Genomic DNA, 17,772 nt, shown 5'->3' on the forward strand with positions numbered 1-17,772 from the left:
AAATTAACACTGTGTGTGTGTGTGTGTGTGTGTGTGTGTGTGTGCGTGTGCGTGTGCTCACGTGTGCACGTGTGTGTGCCCGTGTGGCACCTGGTCCCCAAAATACCAAACACATGCAAGGAAAAACATGCCGATTCCTTTACAGAAATTGTCATTTCACCCATTCACTCTATGTTTCTCGACAAAACGCCTGCCGAAAAAGGCTTTAAAACATACCTTGATGACCCCCTTTTCTTTATTGAATTTCTTTCGCACTTGTTCCTTGACTCTTATGTTTTTTTCCAAAACATATTTACGTGTCTCCTCATTTGACCTGGAAGAAAATGTACAATCCTACTGTATTATATTATAATTCATTTTCATCTAGAACCTTTAGCACTGAAAACACATTAAAAACATCTCCACCCTGAAAAACTGTCCAGAATCATCAACTTCCCTCACCAGCGATGGGATCAAAACTTCTATCATGAGGGAAATCTGCTGCAGCATCATAAGAAACTTTAACAATGAATCAACTATCTATTCTGTGCTATCAACTAAATATATTTGTCATGTCCTGTCATAACATCTTAAAGTGTATCTTACTTCTTGTATTTGTCATCAATAACATCAGATTTGGTGCAGATGAAACTGATGCTTCGACACTCTCCACCATTTCCAATGAGACTGATGGTCTGGGTTAAGATCTCCCATGGTTCCTTCACTGAATCTACTCGACTTGTGTCACTACTCACAATCCACACAGCAGAACAATCTCCTACAAACTAGAAGAAAAGTATTGAATGCTTTTACAAAGATATACAGTAGATATAGCTTAATTGAATACATTATCATCATAATATGATGTTATGGCTTCTTAAATACTGTAGAAAAGAACAAGTACATGTTAACTTATAAGGTCTCAAAAGTTTTTTTTTAGCTACTGTAAATAACTTACCCTCTTCCACATTTCATCTCTGCTCTTGTTACAGTCTCCAGTTCCAGGAAGATCTATAAGTGCAACATGCTCAAGAAGTTCGCTGGCATTTGGTATTTTAATGGTAACACACTTCACTAGTGGCCAATACCGTGTTCCTGTGTTCGATCCGGTCTCTTCCTCACTGTCTCGTCTTGTATACTTTGCAATTTTGCCAGAGAGCTCTGAGGACTGGAACATACATTCAGGGGAATTAACTGTACTTGTGTGTATGTGACTGGTGAGCTATGTGCCGTGGTGAAACTAACCACAGGCCTTTTGTACTTTCCATTGAGCCTAAAAGCGAGAACCGAAACTAAACACATGCTTGGTTAGGTTACCAAGAACACATGTACTGTATCTTATCTGACGACATACTGTATGCCTGTTTAGAGAGAATTCATGTATGTACCACCCAATGTGACACTCTTTTTGTGAACACATGCATCTGTAACCTATGTGTGACTTCCAAGAATAAATCACAGTAGACTGAAACTTAAACACTGTTTGTTGTCTGTTGTCTGGACTCTCACTCGTCTGTTCTCTGGTGGAACTCTATATTGCTGCTAACCAACTTCAACCTGGGTCTTTTTCTCTCTCACACACATCATTCTTCAGTCTGAGTGACACATAGTGAAGCTCATCCTGAAAAATATAGCATTAAAAACGTCTTAACTTACTGTTTTACATTTCAGTATCTTCTTTTGGGACTGGCGAAATTCTGGAATCTCTCTAAAAGTCTTGTCCATGTAGTCTTTAACAACTGTAAAGTTCTGTAAAGCATCTTCTCCATACAGTGCTGCGATCTTTTCCTTAATATCATCATCGTCAGAATCACCTTCCTCATTTTTCTCAGAATCAGGATTCTTCAAAAAATCCCACAACTCATCTTCCCATTCCTGAACAATTTAATAAAATCTCATTAATAGTACATGATAACATCACTTTTGCATAATTTTGCACACAATATGTCATGTTCCACTTAGCTTTACGTATAGCAAGAACATGTTATTTTTACCTTTGCTGGGATGAACTCGATCTCTGCTATGTATTTGGAGTCTATCATATTTGCCTTCACTTGAATCATGACTGAGGTACAAGCGCTGATATCTCCAGAAGGCAAGAGATCTTTCTCCCCAATAATGGCATTTATCAAGGAGCTTTTCCCATCTCCTGTTCTACCAAAGACACCCACCAGCTCCGTTTTGCTCCTCTCTAAATCACAAATCTTTCCCCTGATTTGATAAAATAACAACAACAACAGCAACTGTAAAACATGGTTACGTGTGTGGGTATAATAGCAATAGATCCTTATATAGAAAATTGTACAGTGGACAGTTGTCATCACAATTAAACATAACATGCCGATATATGGAGAAGTGGGCATCACAAATACATCACGAACACAGTGGACAGTGGACGGTGGCATCACAAACGTAACATGCCCATATATGGAGACTTTTCTGGTGCGCGGGCAGTTATATAAACCTGGGTACAGTGATGATGTCATTAATTTGACCTTGTGAGCTTGTACACTAGATTTGCTATTTTAAAATATCCGAAGCATAAAATAGGGTTAACGACTTGAACCCCCGCATCCCTATTCTTGGGGAACATTTGCCAAAAATAGCAGATCTACAAGTGCAAAATGTGTCACGTTGTGATGCTGTGTATGCAGAGACATTCAGAAGAATATAATCCAAGTACATTCATACAATTTTAACATAGGCTACTAGATAAGTAAAATAGAAAAGAACAACATGGGTAATACGTAATAAAAATAATTGTTATCATAATAATATAATAACAAAAACTCATTTTAGTTGGAGGCTACTCACTTTAGAAATGTGTTGAGCTCGGTCGCATGACTGATTTTATCCTGAACATATTTCATGGTATCCTTCACCTTGGCAAATTCAGCTTCTGTAAGTACAACAATGAACAAAATTCAACCTGAATCAGCAGTAAATGGATAGCTACAGAGCCATTTTATACAGTATAGACAGACATGTTACTGAACTTGAAATACTGCATATATTGTCTAATATACTTGAAATTACTTTCAGCCATTATAACATTTTATTATTGAATGTTGAGGAAAAGCTGTTAAACTTGAGAGCATCTGTGCAGGTTTACCGTCAATTGTTGCATTGCCGTGGTGTTGTTTATAACTTAGTTGCATTGTATTCTGTTCACCTGAAAATGGATGCATTTAAACATGCAGTGTATAGCAATTCTCAAAAACCCATCAAACATGACAATTAATAACATAAACAATCATAATTTTAATCTGTAGCAGGAATATCATTTAATCAATACTGCATTTTTTTTTTATTAAAATGTTAATGGAGTCTTTACCTTGCTTCGGTTCCATATCAATATTACTGGTCTGGTAGAGGCCCCAATCTGAAGGTAAATACACATGTTAACTAAACATTTCATAAATTTCGGATGAAAGATACAGACCAGTATGCAAGGTGCTGTATTATTATTTTAATTGTGGAGAGACCTCCTGCTTCCATGTGTACCTGTGATTAATTAACAAATGTATCACTGGTCACCATGACCTTTGTAATAGTTTATGGCAATGTTGCAATCCTTTTTCTATTTTTTTTTTTTTTACAGTTTTGCTAATTGTGGTTTAATTTACTGAGTAACACATATTTTTGTATAATAAATGGTCAGGAATAATATGAAAATTTGAAAATAGATTTTTGTCAACTTAACTCATTCACAGGGGTGCACATAACTGGTGCGCAGGTGCGCATGCGCACCCAAAATAAAAAATGCGCACCACATCAGGCAACGCGAGGCGCTTTTGCGCACCAACAGCTGGGACAGGAATTTCCAAGCTTTTATTTTTTAGCAAAACTAAAAAATAAAAGCCTGGAGATCGAGGCTAGGAATTTACTTCCTGAAGCCACACTCACACAATCACTCTAATTTAGGGCGCGTTCGAAAATACAGCGCTGAGCGCACTGGCCAATACAAACTAATAGGCGAGTGTGCTCCGGTGCGTAATTTCCGAACGCACCCATAGCACCCGTCGGCCCCATGTACAGCCATTAGGCGGAGGGGTAGAGATATGACTCGCGTCGCCTCGCATCGCCCCGCATTGCCTCGCTGGGTGCACGCAGCCAGCAGCGGCTGTTAGAGGCACTCGTCACCGATGATGAACGCACCGTAATGGTGCAAAATATGCCGTGAACGTCCCAATCTGGCGGATAAAATCAGCGCAGCAGCACCTTGTGGGCTTTATCTAACAGCGTGAGAAAAAAAACGGCGAAAATCGGCGGAGTTTAGAAGCAGATCGTCCTTTTTTTCTCGCCCCCCCCGTTGACAAAACTGTCCGGTGGGCACCGTGCTGAACCGCCCCCCCCCCCCCCCCCCCCCCCCCCCGTTGACAAAACGGGACGGGCTGAAACCTCCCCCCCCCCCCCCCGTTGACAAAACGGGACGGGCGCCATGCGCACCAAGTCACATGTCCAGGTGCTCTTCTGCGTACCAGACCTAAAAAGTTATGTGCACCCCTGCTCATTCAGTACCAGACTTATTTCTGTGTTTGCCCAGTGCCAGAGATTTTTCGATTTTTCTTACCTTTTCAAGTAGTCACAGAATATTTATCTCCTGTATGATCGATCCCCTGATGGTTGCTAATCACAAAGGGTTTCACTGTGCTTCCGCAAAAAAAAAAAAAAAATCATTGCGACCTCCCATTTGCTTTTATACGCCTTTGAAAATAGCATGTCTCGGCCAAAAATACGTAGTAAAAAATGTTTTACACAGGAGCCGAGATACAGGATTTTAAAGTAATAAGTTAACAAGGAAGTGAATGGAGCAGCAAATCTTTAGATCACATTATCTCCGGATTCTGTGTGGAAAAAAAAAGTACTGTATAGGTACAGTTTTGAGGTATTTTTACTTTACTGGAGTATTTCCAATTTTCAGTGGCCTACTTTTACTTCTACTCCACTACATCTCAGAGGCAAATATTATACTTTTACTCCACTACAATTATTTGAAAACTTTAGATACTAGTTACTTTGTAGATTTTGATTATTATTACATTACCCACTTCTGCCCTATATACATTTCGGCCATTTGAAAATAGCAGATCTGCAAGCTCACAATGCATCGTGATGCCACGTATTGTGAGCTTGTAGATCTGCTATTTTCTTCTTCTTTTTTTTAAAGGAACAAGAAACAAGTGAGATCACCAATGCACATACTGTAAGAGGCCTAAGTAGATGCATGGAGCAAAAAGGGAAAACGTGCAAACACCACGGTTGTAACAGACGACCGTCATGTGATCCATGGCTAGCGTGCAGTTTGTTTATATTCTAGTAACACTGCATGGGTAATTTGCATACATGCATTACGTGTATGCAAATTAGCCATGTGGTCTTACCAAAATTGTAAGACCAAAATTGTACTTAAGTACTACTTAAGTAGCCTACAATTTTGAGGTATTTTACTTTATTAGAGTATTTCCAATTGTCAGTACTTTCACTTCTACTCCATTACATCTCAGAGGCAAATATTATACTTTTACTCCACTACAATTTTTGAAAACTTTAGTTAAAACTACAAGTTACTTTGTAGATTTGGATTATTATTATAGAACATACATTAACCACTTCAGCCCTATATACATTTCAGCCATTTAAAAATAGCAGATCTACAAGCTCACAATGAGCTTGAATGAATGTTTGGGTCCCTAACATTCACTGAGCTAGGGACTTAAAATCACTTTTTCATGTTTTTTTTAACACCCTAAAACCCCACTAATTGGATGACGCTGAGTCGAATGGTGGGTTACATCAATAGTCTACAATTTTTCAATAAGAAGTTATAGATTTTTGAAATAGTTCAAAGTTAAGCTTTTCTCACAATTTTCAAAAAAATATATTTTTTTTTAATTAAGAAACACGTTTTCAGTCTCAGAAGAGGACACTGAATCAAATGGGATATAGGTCTCGATTTTGTATGACCCTTAGAAAGTGGTTTAAACAAGAATTTTTCGGGCTTGTAGATCTTTGATTTTCGGCAGAAAATGGGCGTTACTTCCGGAACGGTGGGTCCCCCAGGGACGACTGCCGCCGAAATACCGAGGTATCAGAGAGAGAAATTAGAAAACTATTATAAGTGTTTCAGCAAATCTACCTGTAACAATTCTGCCCAATGATATTTTTTCAAAAGACCATTCACAGCTTGGTGTAAACACGGCCACTTGTGATGACACTTGGTGTGAACACACCCATTGGTGTGAATACGCCCATGTTCCAGGGCCATCTTTGCCTGCAGTTTCCCATGTCTAAAATGTCCACAGCCCACTAGATGCAGAGTGTAGATGTAAATTGTACCATCCTATAATGAGCATTAGTGAGGACCAATTATATGAAGATAAGGTTGAAAATGGGTGATGTTCTCTTGATGTCTTGCAATTCAAAAGAACGCAGGACAATAAAAGATAGAAACTGTGATCACATAAATTCCACTTAATATCAACATTCATACATATGTCAACAAAAATAAAAAATAAAATACGTACCTGTACACACTATAAATACAATGCTCTTGAAAAGGACAAGATATTTGCCGGTAACATTGAAGACTTCTGACGTGAGTGCCTGTATTGACTGGTACTACTGAACGTCCTGGAATGAATCACAAAAGAACATGCAGCAGCTTTGTATAAAACTGTATGGAGTGAGCGGTTAGGAAGTGGTGTCAGTGCTTGCAGCGCTGTCATTGTTCAGCGCTTCCTCCATATCCTGTTTTCAGGAACTTGTTTGACAGAATCGCAACTGATTTCTGTCCGTTTTGACAGAATCGAAACTGATTTGTGTCCGTTTGAAGGACTGTAAAATTCAAGATTTCAAGATTATTAGACATAATTGTTACAGAACACAAATAAAACTGACAACAGTTTTAGTTTAGTCCTCAACATTGCATCTGTAATACTATACAATAACAAAATAAATAATTAAGAATAGCAGCAATGGTGACAAAAAACAGAGATGTTCTTGCTTTACATTGTTCATCAAATGAGGTGTTTGAAGGTGCTGTGCATGATTCCTGCACACAGAACTTCTAAATGTTATCAATATGTGTATCTGCCCACTGTGCAGCATGTGTATATTTTGGCTTAATATCAGTGGTGAACAGTAACACAGTACATTTACTTGAGTACTGTGCTTAAGTGCGTTTTTTGAGTGTACTTTACTTGAGTATTTGTATTTTAGGATACTTATGACTTACACTCCACCATATTTAAAAGACAATTATTGTACTTTTGTCTCCACTACATATCTAAGGGAAAAAGTACATTATGAATTAACCACTAAGCCGATTGTGAGGTTGTAGAAATGCTATTTTCACTTTCAATTATTGAGCACTGGACTCAACAAGATCTGCATCTGGCTCTCCGACAACAAACTTTCATTACACCTGGGTAAAACTGAATCCATCCTCTTTGGGTCCAGTCCTAACCTTAGCAAGGCTGAGAGTTTCACGATCAAAGTGGGTGATAATGTTATCACAAGAAAGGAGGAAATTACCTACCTGGGTTCCATCTTGGAGGCAAACCTCTCCGGTAACAAAAACGCAGAAAGAGTGATCAAAAAGGTCAACAAAACAACACGCTTTTTGTGGAGGATTGATCGTCTAGTCAGTAAGAATACTCTGAAGATTCTTGCAGGGGCCCTCATACAAGGTCATTATGATTATGCATGCACTTCATGGTATCACAACACCTCCAAGGCCTTAAAAACAAGGCTCCAAACATCCCAAAACAAACTTGTAAGGCTACTTCTTGGCCTCAATCACAAAACCCATCTAACCCCTGCTCATTTTGCCAGGGGTGCCGGAACGGAATATGACGTGGGGGGACACATCCGGGACCACCTGATTCGGATGCTATCAATGCATAGAATGGGAGATTATCACGTTCTATCAGACCATTGAATGGGCGAAGTAGGCGACCTACTGTCTACCCCGCGATTTATCAGACCATTCATTGGGCGTAATCAGGAGCTACTGACCTACCGACGGAGATGACTTAAATAGTTTACTTTCGGTTTTGGTTTTGGTTGTTTCGGTTTCGGACCATGACGGAGGCGCGCAGTCTCAGGCGAGCTGGAGCCCCGCGACGGGCCACCGAAGGAGCTAAGGCGACTGAGTTGCCGTCCGGAGCGGTGCGACGCTCGCCTGTGCCTACTCAGCGCCGTTCGAGTTATGTACCGATATGGACAGAATCGTAAATATTGTTGTGGGGACTGCTCCGCCTCCGTTGGTAGGTCAGTAGCTCCTGATTACGCCCAATGAATGGTCTGACAAATCGCGGGGTAGACAGTAGCTCGCCTACTTCGCCCATTCAATGGTCTGATAAAACGTGATAATCTCCCATTCAATGCATTGATAGCATTCGAAGCCGGTGCCGGGACACACCGTGGTCAACACGCGAAAATTTTGCGGTTATTTCGGGTGGATTTGTTGATTTTTGGGGGGGATAATGCGGTTATTTCGGTTAATTCGGTTCGCCTCGCGCGCGTGGTGGTCGCGAGGTGCGGGGGACTGGACTGATTTTATTATTTATAAAAATAAATTAAAAAAACACTTTTTTTTTTTTTTTTTTTTTTGGCTGGACTGAATAGTGGGGGGACAAAGTGTCCTTTCATTAAACAGGCTCCGGCGCCACTGCATTTTGCTAGGATTGGATGGCTTAGGGTTGCGGACAGAGTACAGCAACTTGCTATGGGCCTGGTCTTCAAGATACACCACAACATTGGGACCCCCCTGTATTTGTCAAAATACTTCCAAAATGTTAATCAAGTCCATGATCATAACACCAGAGGCAGCTCCACAAATCATGTTCAACCCAGATTTGGCTCAACAAAGGGAATGAACTCGTTCTCATGCTATTCATCAAAAATGTGGAATGCCCTACCAAAAGGAGTAAAGGAGTGTAAAACCCTATTCACTTTCAAAACTGCCCTAAAGATACACCTTCAGGAGGCTGCAATTCAAAAATGGCCCCTGTCCAAGTCCTAACCTACCCCATGTCCTAACCTAACCTACCCCCCTACCCCCCCTCTCTCTTTCTTCTTTTGTACATATTTTTCACTCTTCATACCAGTAACCTGTAAACTGATTGTATGACATTCTGTATAGTAGTGTGTATATCTGTCTGTCTCTTATATGTCATCATGATTTGTGTGCATGGGGATCTCATCTTAAACAAGCTTAGTGCTTAATGAGCTTTCCAGTTTAGTAGACCTTGTATTGTGAATTTGTACTTCCATGTACTGTTATGTACTGTCATGTACTGTTCTCATGTCTTACTAAATAAAGTACATCAATCAATCAACCAAACCACTACTGTATGGTCAAGATGATGCAAGAAATAGAAAGGAGGAAGTGATGAGTGGTTGGGGCAGGTATGGGTAAGCCTCAGACGCAAAGGTCAGGCGGGTCAACCCGGGCTGGATCGGGTCGGGTTCGAGGTAGGTTGGGTCGCTAATTAACACATATTTCTTTGGGTCGTTTCAGGCGCAGGTCGGGTCAGAGGCAGATCGGGTGGGGTCAGGTTAAAAAGAAAAAATCCTGACCTGGCCATGCCAGGCTACATCACATGTCTGTTTGTCTACATCACATGTCTGTCTGTCAAGACGGGCAGACAGACAGAAACATTATGCTGTGATGTTTTACTGTTGACAGTGTTGAGACGTTCCACTATGTGTCCACCAGATGGCGCCCATTGATCACCACATCTCCAGTCAATCTTCCAGATAGCATTGAATTCTGCCCTCAGAAGGCAATCCAATGACTTTAAGTCACATCTGCATCAAGTTGACTGAGTTCAGACATGTCTTCACTGTGACTGCACACAAATGTTAGCCTGGTAAACCCCCCTCCCAATGTGTGTCGCAAGCTTCTTCCATTAAAGAAAGTATTAAAGAAACCGCCACACTGGCTATGAAAATAAACTCAAAAATAAACTCAGCATGCTCATGCTCATAGCAGCCGACTGTAGGCTACATGGCTACATCAAATTGCATCCAGTTTTGAAATCTACAGCCTTAGTCATTGTTTGTCTCTTTTGTTATTTTCTTCTACCACAGGCTACTGTTTTTAGTTATGCCACATAGAAAATACATGTTATTATGTCTGTTAGTTTAGTGTTTGCTGTGTGAATATCTGTTGGTAGCACAGGAGACAAAATGTCTGCTCTCCTGTGTTGGGACAGTTAAGGGCCGTTTACACTGAGCACTATAACTCTAACTATAAAAATATAGTTAGTCAAGTCAAATATAGTATAGTAAGTCATGATAAGTCAAGTGGGTGGCACAGTTAACACCAACTATATAAAAACAAAAACTGCAATGGTGAACGATATAGTTATAGTTATCATTATAGTTATTATTGTCACGCCCACGCCCAAGGGAGCTCACACACTCACACACCTGTGACCACTTCCACACCTGTGCCTGTTTCCACTGAGTAGCCAAGGTTATTTAAGGCCTCACTCTGCCATTATTCTCTGCCTGCTGATCAGACCAGTTTACCCTAGTCTAGCTCGCTCTAAACCAGTATTCGGAATCTGTATTCTCTGCCTGTTTTGACCCCTGCCTGTATCTGGATTTTCCTCTGCCTAACCCTTCTGTACTTCAGCCTACTAGGACGGATTACCTGTGTTTGGATTTGGATTGGACCCACGGACTACGGCTAAGCTTTACCCCTTTTGGACTAGACGCCACGCTGGACTAGACCCACGCTTTCCCCTTTGACTACTCTCTGCCTGGCCCACCTTGCCCCTGGTTGCCTATTCCCCCCCCCCAGCTTTGTTTGAATAAAACCCGTTGAACCTGTGCCTGCTTTTGAGTCCTCTTCTGTTTGGTGCCTGACAGATCAGCAGGCCAGACATGGACTCAGCGGGCGGTTCCGACCAGAACCCGTCACCCCTGGAATTACAGGGCCAACTGCTTGGTACGCACGATCAGAACATTAAGGAGATGCAAACAACAATTCTCAACCTTTCTGCTGCGGTAACACAGCTACTTAATACTCAACAAGGCCAGGCCGGCCAGCCACCCGTCGCAGCAGAACCGCCTCCCGCAGCAGCGCCTCCCGCACCTCCAGGCATGGAGCCGCGGTCCAACGAACCGAGAATTCCCACTCCAGCTAAATACTCCGGTGATCCGGGGGGATTTCGTCAGTTCATGGTTCAGTGTGAGTTTACGTTTGTTGCTCAGCCGTCCCGTTATTCCTCTGACCATAACAAATTGGCGTTCATTATGAATCTCCTTGTGGATAGCCCACTGAACTGGGCTGTAGCTCACCTCAGTGTTCTCCCCCAGGCCGATCGGACTTATGATGGTTTTGTGGCGGAGTTCCAGCGTGTGTTTGACCACCCGGATACGGGCCAGACGGCGGCTCGGAGGCTTTATGGCGTTCGGCAAGGAAGACGGGAGGTGACCGCCTACAACATTGAATTCCTCACTCTGGCAGCCGGTACACGATGGAATGATGACGCTCTGCTAACCGCTTACCACCACGGCCTCTCGCCTGAGTTGCGGGACGAACTCGCCACCCGTGATGACGCTGCCGACCTGAACTCTCTCATGAAGTTGACGGTGAAGATTGACGAGCGTCTCCGTGAGCGGCGCAGAGAACGGTCCTTCCGCCTTCCCAACGTGGACCGAAACACTACGGAGGCGGGGCCGTCATTCACCAGTGCCAGCCGCGTCACAGCCACGCCCCCATCCCCTGCTCCCTCCAGAGCTGAGCCCATGGAGATAGGACGGGCCAGTTTGAGTTACGAGGAGCGCAAGAGACGGATCCGGGACAACGCCTGTCTCTATTGTGGCCGTCAGGGCCACTTTGCGGCGGTCTGTCCATTAAAAGACAACGCTCGCCAGTAGCCAGGGAATTATTGGTGAGCAATGTCCCTAACTCCTCTACTAAATTTCAGTCTGTTATTATAAGCTGCAATAATACAGAGTTGGAAACTCAGGCTCTAATTGATTCTGGTGCTGATGCTAATTTGATTGATGCTAATTTAGTCCACCAATTAAATATTCCTGTCACTTCTGTTGATAAACCCTGTCAGGCCAGTGCTCTCGATGGGAGGTCCATTGGGTTGGTAACTCAGGCTACAGTCCCTATTAAGCTCCGTATCTCTGGCAACCATTGTGAGACTATTTCACTGCATCTTATTAATTCACCTCATGTCCCAGTCATTTTAGGACGTCCCTGGCTTGCTTTGCATAACCCTTCCATAGACTGGTCGAATCGCAAGATCACCTCCTGGGGGCAGTATTGTCTCGCTAACTGCCTAAGGTCGGCTCAACCCCCATCCTCCCCTAGGCCTGCTCCTTCCAGCTACTCCCCAGACCTGTCAGGGGTCCCGCCCGAATACTAGGACTTGAGGGAGGTCTTCAACAAGTCTCGGGCCACGTCGTTACCTCCACATTGCCCCTATGACTGCCCGATCAACCTGCTGCCAGACACTTCTCCCCCCCGTGGTCGCCTGTACTCACTGTCTGCCCCTGAGACCGACACCATGGAGAAGTACATCTCTGAGTCCCTGGCCTCTGGGATCATCCGCCCCTCGTCTTCACCTGCTGGAGCAGGGTTCTTCTTTGTGGGGAAGAAGGACGGGGGGCTACGGCCCTGCATCGATTACCGGGGCCTGAATGACATCACCATCAAGAACCGCTACCCACTACCCCTCATCTCCTCTGCTTTTGAGCGTGTCCAGAGAGCCTCCATCTTCACCAAACTCGACCTTCGCAATGCCTACCACTTGGTCCGAATCCGAGAAGGAGACGAGTGGAAGACCGCATTCAACACCCCCAGCGGCCATTACGAGTACCTGGTCATGCCCTTCGGCCTCACGAACTCTCCTGCCGTCTTTCAAGCTCTGGTGAACGATGTCCTCCGGGACATGTTGAACCGGTTTGTTTTTGTCTATTTAGACGACATCTTGGTCTTCTCCAGTAACCCACAAGAGCACTCTCATCACGTGCAACAGGTACTCCAGCGCCTCCTTGAGAATCGCCTCTTTGTGAAAGCGGAGAAGTGTGCGTTCCACCAGACCACTGTCCCTTTCTTGGGCTACATTCTGTCTGCTGACAGTCTCCGTATGGACCCAGAGAAGATTAGAGCGGTGGTCGAGTGGCCCCAGCCCAGTAACCGGAAGGGTCTTCAGGGCTTCCTCGGGTTCGCCAACTTTTATAGGGGTTTCGTGCGGAACTACAGCACGGTGGCGGCTCCTCTCACTGAGCCAACCCGACAGTTCATCGTTGAGGTGGACGCCTCTGATGTGGGAGTAGGAGCAGTGCTGTCCCAGCGCTCCTCTGAAGACCACAGAATCCATCCCTGTGCCTTTTTCTCCTGTAAGCTGGACCCTGCAGAGATAAATTATGACATTGGGAACCGGGAACTGTTGGCCGTGAAGCTGGCCCTTGAAGAGTGGAGACATTGGCTGGAGGGCGCCGAGCAACCGTTTATTGTCTGGACGGATCACAAGAACCTGGAGTACATTAAAACAGCTAAGCGGCTCAACTCCCGCCAGGCTCGGTGGGCTTTATTCTTCTCCAGGTTCAACTTCACTCTGTCTTATCGCCCTGGGTCCAAAAACACTAAGCCTGATGCTCTGTCTCGCATGTTCAGCCCCAGCCCTGAGAACCGCAGTCCGGAGCCCATCCTTCCTTCCAACTACATTGTGGGAGTCTTGTCCTGGGAGGTGGAAGCGGTGGTTCGTGACGCCCAACGTCAGCACCCCGACCCTGGTAATGGACCTCCAAACCGTCTGTTCGTGCCCGCACAAGTTAGGTCCCGTGTGCTACAGTGGGGGCACTCATCTAACCTCACCTGTTATCCTGGTATGAACCGCACCCTTTCCTTTTTGAAACAAGGTTTCTGGTGGCCTTGGAGGAGAGATGTCCATTCGTTTGTGGCAGCCTGCCCAGTCTGTGCCCAGAATAAGACGTCTCGCCGGCCCCCATCTGGCCTTCTGCTACCACTCCCTGTTCCGCACCGCCCTTGGTCTCACATCTCGTTGGACTTTGTCACCGGCCTTCCAGCAACGGACGGTAATACGGCCATTCTGACCATTGTGGACCGGTTCTCAAAGTCGGCCCACTTCATTGCCCTCCCCAAGCTCCCTACTGCCAAGGAGACTGCAGAGTTACTGGTGCAGCATGTAGTCCGCCTTCATGGCTTCCCTGTTGATGTGGTCTCGGATCGTGGACCCCAGTTCACCTCTGGGTTCTGGAGGGCCTTCTGCACCCTGGTGGGTGCCTCAGTCAGCCTCTCGTCCGGTTTCCACCCCGAGTCCAATGGTCAGACTGAGAGAATGAACCAGGAAATGGAGACCACTCTACGCTGTCTGACCACTGACAACCCGTCCACCTGGAGTCGTAAGTTGTTGTGGGTGGAATATGCACATAATTCTTTGCCTACCTCTGCTACTGGCCTGTCTCCTTTCCAATGTGCTCTAGGGTACCAGCCTCCTTTGTTCCCTGACCAGGAGAGGGAGGTCTCCGTTCCCTCTGCCCAGGAGTTTGTGCGCCGCTGTCGGGGGACCTGGAAGAGAGCCCGCTCCAAGCTGCTCCGCACGGTCTCCCGATACCAGCATCACGCAGACCGTCACCGCGTGCCGGCGCCTAACTACCGTCCTGTGCAGAGGGTATGGCTGTCTGCCCAAGACCTTCCTCTCCGCGTCGAGTCCCGTAAGTTGGCACCCCGTTTCATTGGTCCTTTCCCCATTGTGAAAGTTGTTAACCGCTCTGCTCTTCGCCTCAAGTTACCCCGGACCATGCACATCCACCCTACCTTCCACGTCTCCCGAGTCAAGCCAGTGGTGACTAGCCCCCTGTCCCCCGCCGCACCGTTGCCTCCTCCTCCCCGCTCTATTGACGGCTCACCGGCGTACACTGTGCGTCGGCTGCGAGGTCGGGGTGTTCAGTACCTGGTGGACTGGGAGGGCTATGGTCCGGAAGAGCGGTGTTGGGTTCCTACCCGTAACATCTTGGATCCCACCATCATCCGTGACTTTCATCAGCAGCATCCAGACCAACCTCGGAGGACGCCAGGAGGCGCCCGTGGGAGGGGGGCTCCTGTCACGCCCACGCCCAAGGGAGCTCACACACTCACACACCTGTGACCACTTCCACACCTGTGCCTGTTAGCCAAGGTTATTTAAGGCCTCACTCTGCCATTATTCTCTGCCTGCTGATCAGACCAGTTTACCCTAGTCTAGCTCGCTCTAAACCAGTATTCGGAATCTGTATTCTCTGCCTGTTTTGACCCCTGCCTGTATCTGGATTTTCCTCTGCCTAACCCTTCTGTACTTCAGCCTACTAGGACGGATTACCTGTGTTTGGATTTGGATTGGACCCACGGACTACGGCTAAGCTTTACCCCTTTTGGACTAGACGCCACGCTGACTGACTTCTCTGGATTCCGACCCACGCTTTCCCCTTTGACTACTCTCTGCCTGGCCCACCTTGCCCCTGGTTGCCTATCCCCCCCCCCCCACCCCAGCTTTGTTTGAATAAAACCCGTTGAACCTGTGCCTGCTTTTGAGTCCTCTTCTGTTTGGTGCCTGACAATTATATAGTGCTCAATGTGAATGTCCCTTTAACCTGGGGAAATTTAGAGTTCCAAATGTTACAAATCAACCGAAATGTTGAATTGTGTTTTGTTATTCTGGTTTTCAATTTGCAAAATGTTTTTCCTATACAGTTTGGAAGGACATTGGATTGCATACTGCAACATGGATATGTTGTCAGGGTTTTCAGAAGGGCAATCTGTTTGGTGTGAGGATTGAAGAGAGGAGCTGATTGTGTGCAACAAGATCAGTGTCCACAGGGCTGGTGTCCAGCAGGTGGTCCAGTGATTGTGGTTAGTCCAGTGATTGTGGGTTGCCTCTGTACTCGGAGCTTGTGTTCTGTTTGTCTCTGAGGCTGGTGTTCCTTAGCCCGAGTAAACCCCTCCCACTGGAAAACTCAAAATGAAAATGAGTTTTCCGGAGGGAGGGGTTTACCCAGGCTAGGTGTTGATATCTTTCCCTTAGATATGTGCTGAAAGCTACAGGTTTGTCTTTAAAGTGTTCATGGAGATCATCCAACACATTCAATGTTTGATTAAAACATGTTTGATTTTATTTGCCAATGGAGAATATTGTAGACTGCAAATCAATATGTGGGATGAATGTCTTTGTTGTGGTTGGAGCATCTCAGAGTATAGGCCTATAGAGTCTTTTTTGATAGTAGAATGGTTATAGCCCCTATATATGAATCTATAGTAGCATGCATCTCCTGTGATTTGGTTATGTATTCAGATCTACTGGAGCACATGAACTGACTCACTGGTAAAGTTTTTGGGTGGTAACTGGAAGACAATAGCAAAGTCTTACGGTCTTACGGTGTCTTTCCTGTAGATAGAATGTGTCACAGTCTTTCTTAATCAGAATGTCCAAAAAAACTGGTTTCATTAATAAATTGATGCATATAATTCCTGCAGAATATTCATCAGGCCATCGAACAGAACTAAAATACCATATGTATCGGAACCATCCACATATGTGTGGTAAGGGTTCTTGTCAGGATTCAGCACACATTCCTTTTCAAACTGTCCTTAGACATTTGCGGCCACTCCCTTTGTCTCTTTGTAAAGTGTTTTCTCAAATAGAAAAAAAAGGTTATTGTCCATAGCGAGGGGGGCCAGTTTAATGATGAAGTCATCAGATGGAATTTGGTCCATTCTTTCATGGAGAGTGCTTGTAGTACTTGGCTTCAATAGCCCCAGATTGTGGAATATTAGATACATAGATAGATTCAATATCAAATGTTACTATAGCATTGTCTTCTCCATGTTACCAGTATGGTCTTGTAGCTTGACAATTAGGTCTGATGAGTCTATGTGACAGAGGTCTCTGAGTGAAGGGGTTAATGTAAGCATCCACACATTTTTGGCAAGGTTCCAACATGGAATTGCATCCACTATGGACGTCCTGGAGTGGGAAATGTGTTCTTATGTAGTAATGTAATGTATATAAGTACTGGAATAAAAATCCAGCAAAAATCTAAATCGTTTTTTGTTAATGTCACCTTCCTGGAACCCCTCTGTAGCAATCTGTTTTATTGTGATCTGTAGCTGTTGGCTAGGATTGTCACATTACTTCACATATGAGTCTGTTTCACTCTTGTATGAATCATAGTCCTGCACACAAACTGCTCCACCTATGTCTGCACCTTTTATGATCAATGTTTTGTCATTGCGTCATTGAGTGAAGGTCTTTCCTCATGAGAGATACCGTTTTGGACGTGGGTTGTCATTCTCTAATGAGGCCACGTCTCTTTTGATACATTTAAAAATAGGTGTCAACTAGAAAAAGTGCTCCTCGGAGCACAGGTCTCCGCCAGGTCAGGTAGGTTATTGTGGGCCAGCAATGTTCAGAATTTGCCAATCAGGATGGAATATAAAAAATCGGACGCAACCATCTTGATCACTTGACTATAGAGTGTGTACTGATTTGCATGATGTTTGGACAAAATGTGTAGGAGTAATATAAAAAAGAAAAATCGGCCTCCTGGTGGTGCTATAATAGGGCAATGTTAAAAGGGTGGCGTTTGTTCTTCAACGTAGTGCAAATGTGCGTGCAAAGTTCAACCACAATCGGACGCTGCGTTCATGATTTGCGGCATTTTGTTCAAAACGGGCCACTCCTGCAAATTTTAGATGTCAATGTTAGCCAATCAGGATGGAATATGAAAAATCAAACAGATCCATCTTGATCACATGACTAT

At 44.6% G+C, this 17,772-nt stretch overlaps 1 protein-coding gene across 1 annotated transcript; it reads right to left on the reverse strand.

The window, feature by feature from the left end:
- Positions 1 to 281: 281 nt before the first annotated feature.
- On the reverse strand, positions 282 to 6,659 carry LOC311049248 (nuclear GTPase SLIP-GC-like). The gene is made up of 9 exons (XM_084062758.1): positions 6,507 to 6,659; positions 3,314 to 3,361; positions 3,092 to 3,151; positions 2,794 to 2,878; positions 1,974 to 2,190; positions 1,636 to 1,854; positions 938 to 1,147; positions 586 to 764; positions 282 to 480 (listed from the first exon to the last, which is right to left on the reverse strand). The coding sequence occupies exons 2-9, from the start codon at positions 3,327 to 3,329 to the stop codon at positions 465 to 467; spliced, it is 1,002 nt and encodes a 333-aa protein (XP_083918884.1). The 5' UTR covers positions 3,330 to 3,361; positions 6,507 to 6,659; the 3' UTR covers positions 282 to 464.
- Between the last annotated feature and the right edge of the window lie 11,113 nt (positions 6,660 to 17,772).

Source organism: Gymnoscopelus microlampas (assembly GCF_963454915.1).
Source record: "Gymnoscopelus microlampas genome assembly, chromosome: 7".
Taxonomy (NCBI): domain Eukaryota; kingdom Metazoa; phylum Chordata; class Actinopteri; order Myctophiformes; family Myctophidae; genus Gymnoscopelus; species Gymnoscopelus microlampas.

Excerpts from the sequence above, each read along its gene's own strand:
- LOC311049248 (XM_084062758.1), bottom strand. Across the intron at positions 2,191-2,793 it reads GAGCTCAACACATTTCTAAA|GGGAAAGATTTGTGATTTAG; the intron begins GTGAGTAGCCTC and ends TTATCAAATCAG. Across the intron at positions 1,148-1,635 it reads AGATACTGAAATGTAAAACA|TCCTCAGAGCTCTCTGGCAA; the intron begins GTAAGTTAAGAC and ends TGTATGTTCCAG.